A 15,625-nucleotide genomic window follows, 5' to 3' on the forward strand; every position below is an offset into this window, starting at 1 on the left:
TATAAAAGTCTACGAAGGCAATACTGACCCCCAACACTTCTTGACATCGTTTGGCATCTACATGAACCGATACCAGTTCAAATCTGCCGAAGAAAGAGACGCAGTTCAGTGCCAACTATTTGTGGAAAGTTTGGGAGGAGTAGCCCTCGACTGGTTCTCGCGACTCGAAGCCAATTCGATCGATAACTACAAGGAGTTAACGACGGCTTTCGTCAAACACTTCTCCATGTTCATTGGACAGAACACCAAGAACTCCGAGCTCTGGCAAATAGCCCAAGGACCAAGCGAGAGCCTTCGTGATTTCATCCAGCGCTTCAAGACGATCGTCGCTAATTGTACGATTAGCGATGAACTCCTCTCTTATGCCTTCAGAAAGGAGCTTGGATAAAGACTAGCTTCCGGAGCGCGATCACGCATAACCATCCACAGACATTAGAAGACGCGCTGCACCGAGCTAATACTTACATCGCTAAAGAGGAAGAAGAAGCCGCTTACGAGCACAGTTATTCGAAGAAGCAACCCGAACGTCCGAAAACCGCGACTAATGAGCCGCAGTCAGGATACGGTCGAGGATATGAGAATCGTAAAAAGTTCTATGCTAATGCAATCCAACAACCAAACAAACAGTGGAACAATAAATGGGTCCGTTGAAGAAGATCAAGACGAGTCATTGTTCTGCGAATTCCATAACCGTAGGGGTCACAGCACCGAAGAATGCAAACATCTGCGAGAATACCCACTCGGCCTATATCGAAAGGAATCGATCTCGGTCGACGACCTCCGACGCTCGAACGCATCTAAGAGCCGCGGGTAACTCTCGATTGACGATCTCCGTCGTTCACACATGCCTCGACCAAACAACGAACAGCTTGAGAAAGCACTCGCCAAAGATCCGCCAACTCCACCAGCTTTGCCGACGTTACCACCACCACCACCGAACCCGCCTGTTTTGCCTGAGCAACAAAAACGCAATCGTGATGACCGAGCACCAGAAAATTATGCTCCCAAGGCAAGGAAACATGTCAACATGATAATGGGAGCCATTGAAGCTTGCAGCTACTCGGTTCGAGCTATCAAAGAATACAGTCGACAAGCCGCTAGCGCACCCAAAGCCCCACAAGATCCGCCGAAAGGGACGCCTTTGGTATTTACCGAAGCCGACACGATCGGGTTGCATAAACCGCATAACGATGCTCTCGTTGTCGAGCTACTCCTCGACGATGTCGAAGTTAGCCACATTCTGGTCGATACAGGTAGTTCGGTTAACATTATCTTCAAGGAAGCACTTGACCAGCTCGAGTTGGCATCAGATAGGATTGAGCCGTTTATCGAGCCACTCACCGGTTTCGATGGAGAACGTTGTATGACGGTCGGCATGGTCAATATTCCGATCAACCTCGGCGGAGTCGCAAAGATTATCCAGTTCCTTATCCTCGACAAACCGGCGATCTACAACGCTATTCTCGGTACGCCTTGGCTACACGCAATGAAGGCGGTCGCCTCAACATACCATCAATGCCTGAAGTTTCCGACTCCTCCGAGGAAACTAAGCCATCGCTCGATCGTGCTACATAAACGAATGCAAACTACATTCGGCCAACCAAGCATGTGTCGTCAGTTCGTTAGGACCAACGAACGAGCTCGTCGTTCAGAAGACAAAGCCTAAGTAGGAATTGATCGTTCAAGTCTCCATCGATGAACTAAGGCCAGAGCGTCAAGTCGGGATAGGTGCCGAACTCGACCCGAACATCCGCGAGCCACTCGTCCACTTTCTGAAACAACACTCGTCAACTTTCGCTTGGTCGGTAGAGGATATGCCCGGGATCGATCCACAGATCGAACTCAACATCGATCCGACGTATAAGCCAATCAAGCAGAAATGCCGAAAGCTCGGACCGGAGAAAGCACAGGCTGTCAACGACGAAGTTGAGCGCTTGCTCAAAGCAGGATCCATCACCGAAGTAAAGTACCCTGATTGGTTAGCAAACCCCGTGGTCGTAAAGAAGAAGAATGGTAAATAGAGGATTTGCGTCGACTTTACCGACCTCAATAAGGCATGTCCGAAAGATAGCTTTCCTTTGCCTCATATTGACCGTCTAGTGGAAGCAACTGCCGGAAACGAACTACTCTCGTTTATGGACGCATTCTCCGGGTACAATCAGATTCTTATGCATCCGCAAGATCAGGAGAAGACGTCGTTCATCACGGACCGCGGCATCTACTGCTACAAGGTCATGCCCTTCGGCCTGAAGAACGCTGGAGCAACGTACCAGCGACTGGTAAATCGGATTTTCGCGAGCCAGCTCGGGCGAACTATGGAAGTTTACTTCGATGATATGCTCGTGAAGTCACTCGTCGCTTCCGATCAGTCGGCCATCTTTGCACATGCTTCGATATTTTGGATCAGTATGGTATGAAGCTTAATCCCACTAAGTGTACGTTCGGCGTGACATCTGGAGAGTTCTTCGGATACATCGTTACACAGCGAGGCATTGAAGCTAATCCAAAACAGATCGCAGCTATTCTCGAGCTCCCATCGCCGACAACCAAACGCAAAGTTCAGCGACTCACCGGACGTATCGCAGCACTTAATCGATTCATATCCAGATCGACGGACAAGTGCTTGCCTTTCTACCAACTTCTTCGCGGTAACAAGCATCTCGAATGGAATGAGAAGTGTGAAGAAGCCTTCGCCGAGCTAAAGAAATACTTGTCCACTCCGCCAGTCTTATCTAAACCTGAAACCGGCGAGACACTCTATCTTTATATCGCGATTTCGGAGTTCGCAGTCAGTAGTGTACTTGTTCGAGAAGATCGTGGCGAGCAGAAGCCAATTTTCTACACAAGCAAATCCCTCGATGGATCGGAGTATCGTTATCCGACTTTGGAGAAATTCGCCTTTGCCGTGGTTATTTCTGCAAGGAAATTACGCCCGTATTTCCAATCTCATGCGATCGTGGTCCTAACCGATCACCCTCTTCGAACTTTCCTCCATAGCCCAAGTCAGTCCGGACGACTCGCCAAGTGGGCCATCGAACTCAGTGAATACGATATCGAATACCGAGGAAGAACTGCAACGAAGTCTCAAGTCCTAGCAGATTTCTTGGTTGAACTCCCACCGGAGCTCGTCGAAGCTAATCCAGTCATACAACCCTGGATCCTTCACGCCGACGGTTCCTCGTCCCATAAAGGATCCGGAGTCGGAATTCGTCTCAAATCACCTGAAGGAGAAGTTATCGAGCAGTCATTTCGACTAGGCTTCCCGGCGTCCAACAACGAAGCCGAGTACGAAGCATTGATTGCCGGACTACGACTTGCCAAAGGTATCGGCGCCGAGCACATACACGCCTACTGCGACTCTCAACTCATGGCTAACCAGTTTCACGGCGAATACGAGGCCAAGAACGACCGCATGGACGCATATCTCAAAGTCCTTAAGGATGTTGCTTCGGAGTTCTCTACCTTCGAGCTTACAAAGATACCTCGAGATGAGAATGCAACTGCCGACACCTTAGCCGTTCTCGCTACTAATTCTGATCCTGACCTTCGGCAAACTATCCCAATTGCAGCAATCGAGCGACCAAGTATCGAGCCCGCTCCGAACTCCAACATCATTACAAGACGACGTGATTACGAAGCCCAACCCAATCTCGCTCCACCCCTCACCCGGAAGACGAAACCCAAAGAGATCGTTTCCGATCCCAACAACGACACGGACGAGCTCAATGATAACGAATCCGATCCCAAAGACGAATCCGAAGGCCAGCATGTTCCAATCGATATCGAAGCAGAAGGAGAGGACAAACCTGAGGATTGGACCTTAGAAATCGTGGGATACATCGGAGACGGAACAGTTCCTGCAGATAAATGGGCAGCTCGGCGCCTTAAAGCTCGCGCAGCTCGATATGTGGTTATTAAAGGTACTCTTCTCAGATGGGACGCTTCTGGTGTACTCTTGACTTGCGTTCATGGCAACGACATCATGGAAGTAATGCAGAAGGTTCTTGAAAGAGACGGAGGATATCACTCCGGAGCTCGGTCTTTGGCGTTCAAGATCAAAAAAGCCGGCTATTACTGGCCTACTATGCTTTCTGACTGCGAAAAGTATACAGCACGCTGCGAGAAGTGCCAACGTCACGGCCCGATGATCAATCTTCCCACCGAGCTCTTGATGACGTCTACCGCACCATATCCTTTCATGCGCTGGGCAATGGACATCATCGGTCCTTTTCGCCGATCTACAACTCAGAAGCAATATGTTCTGGTCGTCACGGATTACTTCACCAAATGGGTCGAAGCCGAAGCATACCCCAAGATTCATGGAATCGATGTCAAGAAGTTCGTCTGGAAGTTCATCATCTGCCGACACGGAGTCCCGTACGAGATCGTTACGGACAACGGAACCCATTTCACTTCGATCATTTTCACAGATTTTTGTGCCAAGTGGAAGATCTGACTAAGTTTCTCTACCCCGCGATACCCGCAAGGAAACGGACAAGCCGAAGCCACAAACAAGACCATCATTGACGGACTGAAGAAACGACTCGATACCGCTAAGGGAACTTGGGCGGACAAACTTGACGGCGTCTTGTGGTCTCACCGAACTACACCACGACGTTCGACCGGTCAGTCACCATTCTTCCTTGCATATGGCACAGAAGTTATGTGTCCAGCCGAACTCAACGTCCCAAGTATTCGCCGAACTATGCTTTTTCAGCAACCCGACGCGAATGACAACATGATGATCGACGCACTCGACTTAGTCGAAGAACATCGCAAACGAACATTGCTCCGGATACAGAACTACCAGCAACTTGCAGCTCGCTACTACAACAAAAAAGTTAAGGGTCGTCACTTTGAAGATGGCGATCTCGTACTTCGCAAAGTCTATCAAAACACAGAAGAAAAAAACGCAGGAAAACTTGGCGCGAACTGGGAAGGACCATACCAGGTTATGAAGGTTGTTAAGCCCGGCGTTTATCAACTCATGAAGTTAGACGGAACTCCGATCCCGCGATCTTGGAACTCAATGCATCTCAAACGATACTACTACTAGTTCGTTGCGAGCTTCAAAAAAAAAAACAAAAAAAAAAGCCTCCGAACTACTTAGTCGGAGCAAAAAACATTTTTGTACTTAGAACTACGAATGGCTTGATCCCTTTAAAGGGTACGTAGGCAGCTCGTTACCGAGTCCAGCTATAACATCAATAAAATTTTATTATGTCAAATCTGTCTAAGTTCTAGTTCAGAAATCACAAGGTACCGAACTCCTTGTTCTTACATCGACTTCCTGGCCAGTTGTTCGATAGCATTCCACATGAATGCAAACTTAAAAGCCGAGATCCGTCTCACGAGCACACACATGGTGCCGTGGTAAAACCACATGTTAAAAGCTGGGCCCAGTCCTGCAGTTAAATTTCTAAGTCACCAAGAACAATAAGCCGAGCACATCTCGCATACTTAGGTTCGACTTAGAAAAACCTTGAACTCGTTTCGTGTGTTTACAGGAGTTCGAATTAATTCACTCTTCCAGTACGAAACGATTCACTTGGGTTCCCCAGGCCGAGTTTAAATGCTCGCACAATAAGCCGAACTCCTCAGATTCGCACCATAAGCCGAGTTCACAACACTCGCAAAACGTAAGCCGAATTATCGCAATTCGCTATCAAAAGATAAAAATTATGTTCGAACATCATCTACTGTGTACCGATCTAGTACTTGAAAGATTTTTCTAAGTTACCGACGAAAATAAAGTCAAAATTCAAGTTAGATGCCGATCTACTACTTAAAAGATTCTTCTAAATCATCAAGATAAGAAAAAAGAAGAGAAACGAGCATATAAATTAAAAGCCTCCCGAGAGGCAAATAAGTTCAAAAACCCACCAAGGGCTCGGAAATAAAGTATTACAAGCAACATAACCCATGAAAGGGCAAATGAGTTCGAGAATAAGAAAGAACAGAAAAAGATTAAGCGGTCTTCGAGGTTGCGGCTTGATCGGCGTTGAGTATATCCTCGTTCGAACCAAACTGTTCGCCCCTCGCAGGATCTTGCGCGCTTTGGGTCACATTCACGGCCGGAATATCATCATCGTCCGCGAACGGAGACATCCGCTTGTCTTCCTCCGTAAGAACGCGGGCATCGATCGAACAGAACTCTTCCAGAGCCTTGGTGTGCTTCGCCTCGATGTCCGCTACCATCTCGGGTGGAACCTCGTACAAGCCCTTCTTCTTGAGCTGCTTGATGAACCCGAGGACTCCGGTGAGTTGATTAACCACCAGGTACGGCTTACGAGCCCGATCAGCGTCATCCAAGCTTCGGATGACCTTTTCTAGACGCTCACAGGCTTGTGCGTGAACGCTTTTGGCTCGACCCTTCCAGTAGGACACCAAGTCCCGCAGCCGCTCTCGGTCTTTCTCGAACTCCTTCGCAAGCATGCTCTGAGCCTCAGTGAGCTCGGCCTTCACCGCTTTCAACTCCGCACTCTCTTGTTTCAGCAGGTCAACCGAAGAGTGCAGAGTATCATTGATCTGGAGCTCGGTGGCGAGACGCTCCTCTGCTTTGGCTATTCGTTCCTCAAGCTCGGTGACCCTAACTTGCTCATCGAACAGAGCTACCTCGTACGCGGCGACCAAGTTATTGGTCTGACTGGCGAGCTGCATAGAGGAAGCAAGAATTAGAACTCGTAAAAAAAATTCAAGTCTATAAAAAAATTAAGTAAGAAGATTACCACAGCAGTTGTACGTGCGATTCCCTTGTACATGTTAGGGAACCGAAGCTCGGGGACCGACGGGAGGCTCGGGACCTGAGAAGAGATCTTATGGTAGAGCTCGGCGCAGGCGTCGACGTTCTCCTTGAAAGGAGTCTCTTCATCGTAGTCAAAAGAGACTCTAGCCCTTTTAGCCGGCTCGGGCTCTGGAGAACCTTTGGCGTGTTCTCTGGCCTGTCTCTTCCGAGAATGAGAAGCCTCAGCTCGATCCTGAGATAGAGCAAGGTCTGACACCACAGCTGTTGGCGGCTGGAGCTCGGCAGGCGCGTCCTGCGCCCGAGAGGAGTCTTCAGTCCTCTTACTCTTCTTCGAGGACTTCTTCTTCTTCAACTTCTTCTGACCAGCTTGGTCAGGTGAGTTCGCAGCGGCCGGCAATTCTTGAGGCTGCTCATTGGTCCCTTCGGTAGCAGGGATGGGAGTCGGTTCTGCAATGTTTGGCTCCTCTTCATCAAAGAGAGTGGGGAACTCGTCTAGAGAGAGCATCCTAGCAGCTCGGGTACGTTGAGCTCGCGACTTCGGTGCTTTACGTCTGAGAGCGGCTCGAGGCTTGCTAGCTCGAGCTTTTGGCTTTCGCGGTTTTAGTTCTCGGACAGAACCTGCAATGAAAATATGTCAAGGAGGAATTCAGAGTAAATTCAGAATAAAACAAGTAAAACTGAATTCAATAATCGAACCTGCTTTCTTAGCTCGGCGCTGAAGGATTTCTTCCCAAACTTCAGGCCAACGACGCTTACCGGCTTCACTGAAGGCTTCTTCGAACTCAGAAGTAAGCCCGAAATTGAGAAGAAGACTTGGGAGATGACGACCTGCAAAATTAAATCGACAGAAAGTTAGTAAGAAATAAAACCAAGGGATAACAAAGTACGAGCTCGTCTAGATCTACCGATCGGAATCTTCCACTCCGATTGAGTCGGGATATCAGAGTTACTGACTGTGAGATTGTTCATCTCAAGGAAGAAGTATAGGGATTCCCAGTCGTTGAATTTACTGGGTTTAGGCCCAGTGACTATATTCTTCTTCGGCTTAGCATTCGCAGCGAAGAACCACTCCTTGGATTTGTGGATGTTAACCGAGAAGAGGTCCTCGAAAAGCCGACTGGTTGGGATCTCGCCGAGCTCGTCGCAAAGAGATACGAACCCTACGTAGTTCGTTATCGAAGCCGGCATCACCTGCGTGAGAGCAACGCCACGACGATTGCAGTAGCCGAGCAGGCGAGAAGGAATTGGGAAAGAGAGTCCGCACTGCGTAAAGTACGTCAGGTAAACGCAGAGGAAACCCGCGGGGACGTCCCACGGCCGTCCGGCTTCTGGAATATGAAGATGACTCGGTCCAGGAGTCCGTTTTCTTCGAGCACGGCACGAACAGCACCCAGAGAGACAGAGGAAGATGGCACGTTGCTGGGGCGAACAACTTTGCGCCTTGGAAGTGGTGGTGAAGCGTGAATCACATCATCGAGGTTATCCTCGGCAGCTTCTGCCTCAGTAGCGCTCTCTTCCTGATTTTCTCCTTCACGTTCTTCGACCTCCTCGATCTCGTGGTCAATACCACCAGAGTTCGGCCCAGCTCGAGCCTCCGTCTCGCGAGTTTTTGTCGCCAGTTGCTCGGTAGCTTCAACTCGAACCCTAGCACGGCTGCTACTCGCATCCACCGATTTAGAGTTCTTACGAACTAACTGGGGGGGATTACTTTCTCCCCGAGAAGAGTCAGACGAACGAGGATGTGAAGAAGAAGAGCTCGGCTCCGAAGGCTCGCGGCGATCCACTGGAAGGATCTGATTAGAGGAAGAATTGATTGAAGAAAAGTTCGAAGACATGTTGAGTTCGGAGAAATGGAGTCAAAAGAAGATCTGGGAAAAGTTAAGAACAACTTGAAGATCGATCGGAAAAAGGTTGAAGATTGATCGGAGAACTTGAAGATCGATCAGAAAGGTTGAAGATCGATCGGAAAGTTTGAAGGTCGATCGGAAAACTCAAGAAATCGCGGCGGCGAGAGTTGAAAAAACGAGAGAGAACTACAAATGAAAACTAGAGAGAGAAGCAAAATCTAGAGAGAAGGGAGAGCAGCGTACCTTATATAGGCTTGAACGAGAATAATGAATGCGAGAAGAAGTTGTTATCTTATAAACAGTGGGGATCGTGGGTTCCTCGATTTTCGCGAAATCCCAGAATTCACGCGCCTCAATGAAGACAGGGTGCGAAACGTCCGGGAATGCGAATCGACTGCGGTTACCGAGCTCGGTTTGTGACCTACCTTAAATCAAATGAGTTCGACTAAAAAGTCATTCCCTTTCATCGAACTGAGGGGGGGGCTAACTGTTGGAGGTGAAACCCGCACTCCGGTTTTCTCCGGTACAAACCGAGATCGGCGAAATGTAAGCCCGGTTTACGAAGGAATATACCGGGAAGACTGGGCCGAGTGAAGTCTTGGGCCGAATACAGCCCATTAAGCCCAGGTCGGTGAGAAGCTTCTCGAAGGAACGGAGAAGCTCCCCGAGTTCGGTCAGGAATAGGAAAGCTTCCTATTTGAAAAAGGAAACAAACATGAGAAAAGGAAAGGAACCGAGAGAAAAGGAAAGTTCTCTCGGTCCCATATCGCTTAAGATGTGCTTGAAGACCGACTTAGAGGATATATATAAAGGGAGACGAATCGACACCAGAGAACAGAAAATATTCCCGAGAAGACTTAGAGACTGAGAACTCATTACGCTAGACTCTTAGTTGCATTAAGTCTTAGTTCGTTATTGTCCATCTAAATAACCGAAGTCAGTTGTATTTGCTTGATTCGATCTAATAAAAACCGAGTTTCTGATCTAAAGTACTGTTTTGTCCCTTGTCGATATTTACATATCAACAGTGTTAAAGGGTATAAGGTTTGGTCCTTGGAGGATAAACGATGTATCATTTGTTGAAGATTGATACACCAAAGGAAAGAGACATTGCTTTTCTAGATGTTGAACTTGGTATCTCTCAACAAAGGGATACTAGTTCAGGTGGAGATATTCAGGGTGAGAATCAGCCAAGTGGAAGTGATTCTGCTCGAGATGCTGTAGTTCTTGACAGTGAGGATGAAGTATCAGAAAGTGAAACTGAACCGGAGCCAGAAACTGACGGTTATAGACTGGCTCAAGACAGACAAAGAAGGGAGAACATCAAGCCACCTCAAAGATATGATAGTGATGATTTTGTTCATATGGCTTTACTCGCATCTGAAGATGGTGATCCAGTCAAACCTACAGACTTCAAGGCTGCAATGAGGGCTCCTGATCATAAACGGTGGAAACTTGCCTCCGATGAAGAGATGGACTCACTCGCTAAAAACTTTACATGGAGTTTGGTTCCAAAGCCCAAAGGCAGGAAAATTATCGGTTGTAGATGGATCTTTAAGAGGAAGCCAGGCATTCCGGGAGTTGAGGAACCTAGGTACAAAGCGAGGCTTATTGCCAAAGGGTATGCTCAAAAGGAGGGAGTGGATTATAATGAGATCTTTTCTCCGGTTGTTAAACATGTATCTATAAGATACTTGATGTCTATAGTGCTGAACGAAGACATGGAGCTCGAACAGCTAGATGTCAAGACAGCGTTCCTGCACGGAGATTTGGAGGAAGAGATCTTCATGGATCAACCTGAAGGATATGAGGTTAAAGGCAAGGAGGGATTCATGTGTCTGTTGAAGAAATCATTGTATGGGTTGAAGCAAAGTCCCAGACAATGGAATCAGAAGTTTAATGCGTTCATGGTGGAGATTGATTTTAAAAGAAGCAATCATGATCAATGCGTTTACATAAAGTGCACTTCAGGTACTTACTTGTATCTTCTACTTTATGTGGACGATATGTTGATTGCCAGTAAGGATATGGACATGATAAAGGCTCTTAAGAAACAGTTGAGCTCAAGGTTTGACATGAAGGACCTTAGAGCAGCAAGGAAAATCCTAGGCATTGATATCATCAGAGATCGGAAACAGGGAACTCTGAAGCTATCTCAAGAAGGGTATGTGGACAAGGTTCTTAAGAGCTATAACATGGACCAGGCAAAAGGAGTTAATACTCCGATGGGAGCACATTTCAAGCTTGCTTCAGCCACTGAGAAAGAGCTGAAAGCAGACGAGATCTATATGAGGTCAGTTCCGTATTGTAATGCAGTCGGGAGTATAATGTATGGTATCCAGTGGGTTTGGTAAGCTGTTTTATAAGTAATCCGGCAAAGGTGCATTGGAATACGGTGAAATGGGTGCTGAGATATATCAAAGGGTCAAAGAAGACGAGTTTGGTATACAGGAAATGTTCAGAGTTCAAGATTTATGGGTTTTGTGACTCAGACTATGCTGCAGATTTAGACAGGCGTCGGTCAATCTCAGGGTATGCATTTGTGTCAGGGGGTTGTGTCATCAGTTGGAGGTCGAGTCTACAGAAGGTGGTGGCACTTTCGACCACAGAATCTGAATATGTCGTGATGACTGAGGCAGCTAAGGAGGCTGTGTGGTTAAGAGGACTAAGCGGTGAGTTTGGGTATCCACAGGACAAGGTAGAGGTATTTTGTGATTCACAGAGTCCTTTGGCATTGGCCAGAAACAATGTTCATCACGAGAGAACCAAACATATGGCAGTAAAGCTTAGCTTTATTCGGGAAAGAGTTGAAGAAGAAACATTGCAGGTTTCAAAAGTTCACACAAGTGAAAATCCTGCAGATGTCTTCACAAAGATTTTTCCGGTGGTTAGGTTCAAGCAGTAGCTGAGCTTGCTCGGCGTCTCTGATAGCTGATCAGAGAGAAGAATACCGAGGTCGGGATTACTAGAACTTGGTTCCAGTGCTGCTATATTAACCAAGGTGGAGTTTGTTGTATATTGGTTGATATAACACACTAAATGGAACAGAAGCTTCCGGTTTAGGGGCTTAGATTTGAACCGGCTCAAGATCAGGTTATCGATTCTCGGGTTTAAGTTGGTTCGGTGTTACACGTCGTCGTTCTGCTCAAAACTCTATTTCCAGCTCAGTGAATATCAGACCGCTAGAGCGTGAAGATCACGCGCAGGCGTATCTGTGTTTCAGTTTTGGATTCCGATGTGGATAAGAGTCGGTTAGAGACTGGAAATAAGTTGTAACAAACAACTGTATTCGAGAGAGTGAATCTTTTGTATTGTGAGGAGAGAGAAAGGGAGAACTAGAGAGAGAGTGTAATTACCGGTGAGTGAAAGCTACATCTCATAGTTTTCCGGTGAGAGACGACGATTGTAAGGGGAGTGTTCTAGTGAATTCCGAGGAATCCTCGGCCAGACGTAGGGAAGCGGTTTGCTCCCGAACTGGATAAATATCTCGTCTCATTTACTTTCTGCAAATTGCTCTGTTCGTGTATCTTGCAAACGAAAATCTCTGATATCGTGTTGTTCAGTGGAATCGGTGTATGAGCTGAGCTAGATCAAGATTTCTCAACATTATACTAATAAAAGTTGAAGCTAAATGCTTTTTAAAGTGTCCACATATGATTTTAAAAATAATTTTATTGATCTACATCAACATTCAAGATGATTAAGGAAAATTTACAATTTCTAAGATTATTACTGAATAAAGAAATTAAGAAAATTTACAAATTCTAATATTATTGCTGAATAAAAAAATTCTGTATAAGTTTTTTATTGGTCCACCTCAATATTAAAAACTAAAAAATTTTCAAATTCTATTATTATTTTTAAAATTTATTAAAGATAAATAAATTTTATATAAATTTATATAAATAATAAAAAACTAAAATAAATAATAATAATTTTAAATTTAAACTAAAATAATAATTTTAAATAATAATAATTTTAAATAATAAATAATAATTATTTTAAAGATTACAAATTCTAATAATATTTCTAAATAAATAAATTCTGTATAAACTTTTTATTGGTCCACCTCAACATTGAAATTTAAAAATTTCCAAATTCTATTATTATTTTTAAAAATATTAAAGATAAAGAAATTATATAAAATTTAAAAATAATAATAAAATAATAAAATAAATAATATTATAAAGGAAATTTTAAATTTAAATTAAATGTATACACACATATTTAGAGACTCTTACATTAGCATCCAATATGTTTTTCACATAACTATAATTTTTTTAATTTTTTTTTCTTTATTTGCAACCATGTCAAATAAAAAAAATAGAGTTAGGTTTCACTAAAAAAATGAGTCATTACAACGTAAAAGAACTAACTTGACTAAACTAAATGTTTAACTATAATGAAAAATATATAAACAAATCCATTACAAGCCGCTTTAATATTAAAAAAGAGACCGTAAAATCTCCAAACCTTGGCCATCAAATTTGAGAAAAATGATAAATTTCAAGCAATCCGAGAAACATGTCAAATGATTGATACTCGACAGACATTTTTAAAAAATGAAGCACTGAAAATAGAGAAAAAGCTTCTATCATTAAATCGAAGGAGACTGAGGTATCCGAGGAAGATTTTTAAAATAACATAGCACCAGATGGGATTTTAACAACCTAATCTTAACCACAAAAGTAACAATTAGCTGACCAAGCAGCATGCGAATACATTCGGTAAGCCTTAAAACAAGGAGGATAGACCAAAATCATGACACTTTTAAAAAACGAAGTACTGAACGCTGATACCCTCTTTGGGTCTCTTAGGGGGTTTTTTGCAATTATTTTTTTGTGTGTAATTCTGAAGGATTCAACTTCATTTTACCCCTCCAACCCTGATACTCATTTTAGAGTATCATTTGAATAAATAATAATTTTTTTTTGTTTTTATTTGGAAAATTTGATAATTTCGAAATTAATATTTTATAAACTACATTACATAAAACATAATTAATATGGCAAGCCATGATTTATTGAAATACAAATTATTAAAATTATGATATAAACATAAGAGCTTAATTTTAATCAAGGTGGGTGCTTCCAAATTTATGTCAAATATGTTTCACTAAATCTTCCTTCAATTGTTCGTGAAATTCGTTATCTCGGAGTTCATTTCGAATGCCCATCATATTGCCCAGATTTGATGCCATATCCGTTGAATAACCCATATCAACTTGTGAAGTTCTATTTCCTTCACTTTGTTCGAATTCTGATAAATTATGTTGTGTGTTGGTAGGTCGTTCGTCTTCTACTATCATATTGTGTAATATGATACATGTTCTCATAATCTTTCCTATCTTTTCTTTATCCCACATAAAAGTCGGATTTTTGACAATCGTAAATCAGGCTTGCAAGATTCCAAAAGCTCTTTCGACATTTTTCCGTACAGATTCTTGGCATGTAGCAAATAATGTATCTTTTTCACTTTGAGGAAGAGAAATAGATTTGAAAAATGTTGTCCATTTTGGATATATACCGTCTGTGAGGTAATATGCTAGATGGTAGTTGTTTCCATTGACAGAAAACCTGACTCTCGGAGCTTTACCTTGTATGATGTCATCAAAAACAGGTGAGCGATCAAGGACATTGATATCGTTTAAAGTACCTGGAGGTCCAAAAAGGCATGCCAAAACCAAAGATCGTATGATGCCACAGCCTCTAAGACAATTGTCTGTTTTCCTGATCCCCGTGTGTATTGCCCTTTCCATGCTGTAGGGCAATTTTTCCACTCCCAATGCATACAATCGATGCTGCCAATCATCCTAGGAAATCCTCCTGTCTCTCCAACATGAAGTAGTCGTTGAAGATCTTCTCGTGTGGGTCTTCTTAGGTATTCATCCCCAAACACAGATATTATTCCTTGGGTAAAATTTTCCAAGCAAGAGATTGCTGTACTTTCACCGAGCCGGAGGTATTCGTCAACTGCATCAGCGGGACTACCGTATGCCATCATACGGATTGCGGCTGTACATTTTTGTAGTCCAGATAGACTAAGTCTTCCGACAGCATATCTCCTTTGTTGGAAAAAAAGAACTTCTTCTAAGAGTCGATCGACAATATGAAATTTGTTCATTCTAAAACGATGGCGAAACAAATGATGAGGGTATGTAACATCTTCACTGAAGTAGTCATCCCATAAACGGATGTGGCCTTGTTCGCGTTGTCTTTCAATATATGCTCTTTTCTTCTTTTTTGGTTTGGGAGCTGATGCATGCTCAAGGAAAGTGTCCAAAGCATTGTCAAAATTCTGATCAAAGATTTGATCAAAATTTTCATCAAAAGTTTCATCAAGAGCATCATTGAAAATTTTGTTAGAAGAAGATGCCATGTTTGAGTAGAAATAAATAGAAAGGAGATGAGGATTGATTTTGTGATAAGAAAAATGAAGAGATAAGAAATGTAGAATTTGTTTTTTTCATAAGGAAAATTCAAAATGGATTTGAATAGCTAGTGTTTGCGAAGGAGAAAGGAGAAAGGAGAGTGATTTTCAGACGATACAAGTGTGCAAAGATAAGTGAGATACCCGTAAGAGAAACGATATAGCATTATATAGAACAATGGAAATCAAGTCATGTGGTCTACAAAGACATGGAAATATGTGGTTACAAACACGAAATAAAGCTCATGGTTTACATTCATTTTCTGCACACATGTAAGAGAACATGTGGCGTACAACACAAAGATACAAAACAAAGAGAACCCCCCTGTCAACTTGGAAACAAATCACGGGCAAGATAAATACAAGGAGCCTAGATTCCTTATCCGCCTCCACTCCCACTATCTTTATGACCTGAAAAAAAAAGGGAATTGACAATGTTAACCAAATAATACAAATGAAATCCAATGTTAACCAACGAAAACAAATGAAAGGCAATGCAAGTACACGAACCTTTAATACACTAAACAGACTTCATTTAATCAACAATACGCATCAAACAAACAAACATCAGCAAAACAAAGTTCATACATGACAATGACTTAAA

At 43.7% G+C, this 15,625-nt stretch overlaps 2 protein-coding genes across 2 annotated transcripts; one reads left to right on the forward strand and one right to left on the reverse strand.

The window, feature by feature from the left end:
- Nucleotides 1–844: 844 nt before the first annotated feature.
- LOC112085383 lies at nt 845–4,456 on the forward strand. The gene is made up of 4 exons (XM_024154597.1): nt 845–1,466; nt 1,687–2,013; nt 2,101–2,279; nt 2,408–4,456. Exons 1-4 carry the CDS (start codon nt 845–847, stop codon nt 4,454–4,456), a joined length of 3,177 nt encoding a protein of 1,058 aa, XP_024010365.1.
- Nucleotides 4,457–5,967: 1,511 nt separating this feature from the next.
- LOC112085389 (meiosis-specific protein ASY2-like) lies at nt 5,968–7,933 on the reverse strand. The gene is made up of 4 exons (XM_024154603.1): nt 7,633–7,933; nt 7,442–7,573; nt 6,729–7,363; nt 5,968–6,654 (listed from the first exon to the last, which is right to left on the reverse strand). Exons 1-4 carry the CDS (start codon nt 7,931–7,933, stop codon nt 5,968–5,970), a joined length of 1,755 nt encoding a protein of 584 aa, XP_024010371.1.
- Nucleotides 7,934–15,625: the final 7,692 nt, after the last annotated feature.

The sequence above is a fragment of the Eutrema salsugineum genome, unplaced genomic scaffold (assembly GCF_000478725.1).
Source record: "Eutrema salsugineum unplaced genomic scaffold, Eutsalg1_0 scaffold_9, whole genome shotgun sequence".
Lineage (NCBI taxonomy): Eukaryota > Viridiplantae > Streptophyta > Magnoliopsida > Brassicales > Brassicaceae > Eutrema > Eutrema salsugineum.

What these genes read in the sequence shown, in the direction of transcription:
- LOC112085389 (XM_024154603.1), bottom strand. Translation starts at nt 7,933, where the DNA reads ATGCCGGCTTCGATAACGAACTACGTAGGGTTCGTATCTCTTTGCGAC. An exon ending in CGGTAGATCTAGACGAGCTC is followed by an intron (nt 7,574 to 7,632) that starts GTACTTTGTTAT and finishes TTAATTTTGCAG; the next exon opens with GTCGTCATCTCCCAAGTCTT. An exon ending in TCGCACGTACAACTGCTGTG is followed by an intron (nt 6,655 to 6,728) that starts GTAATCTTCTTA and finishes TCCTCTATGCAG; the next exon opens with CTCGCCAGTCAGACCAATAA.
- LOC112085383 (XM_024154597.1), top strand. Translation starts at nt 845, where the DNA reads ATGCCTCGACCAAACAACGAACAGCTTGAGAAAGCACTCGCCAAAGAT. An exon ending in GATCTACAACGCTATTCTCG is followed by an intron (nt 1,467 to 1,686) that starts GTACGCCTTGGC and finishes TGATCGTTCAAG; the next exon opens with TCTCCATCGATGAACTAAGG. An exon ending in GAGCAACGTACCAGCGACTG is followed by an intron (nt 2,280 to 2,407) that starts GTAAATCGGATT and finishes ATTTTGGATCAG; the next exon opens with TATGGTATGAAGCTTAATCC.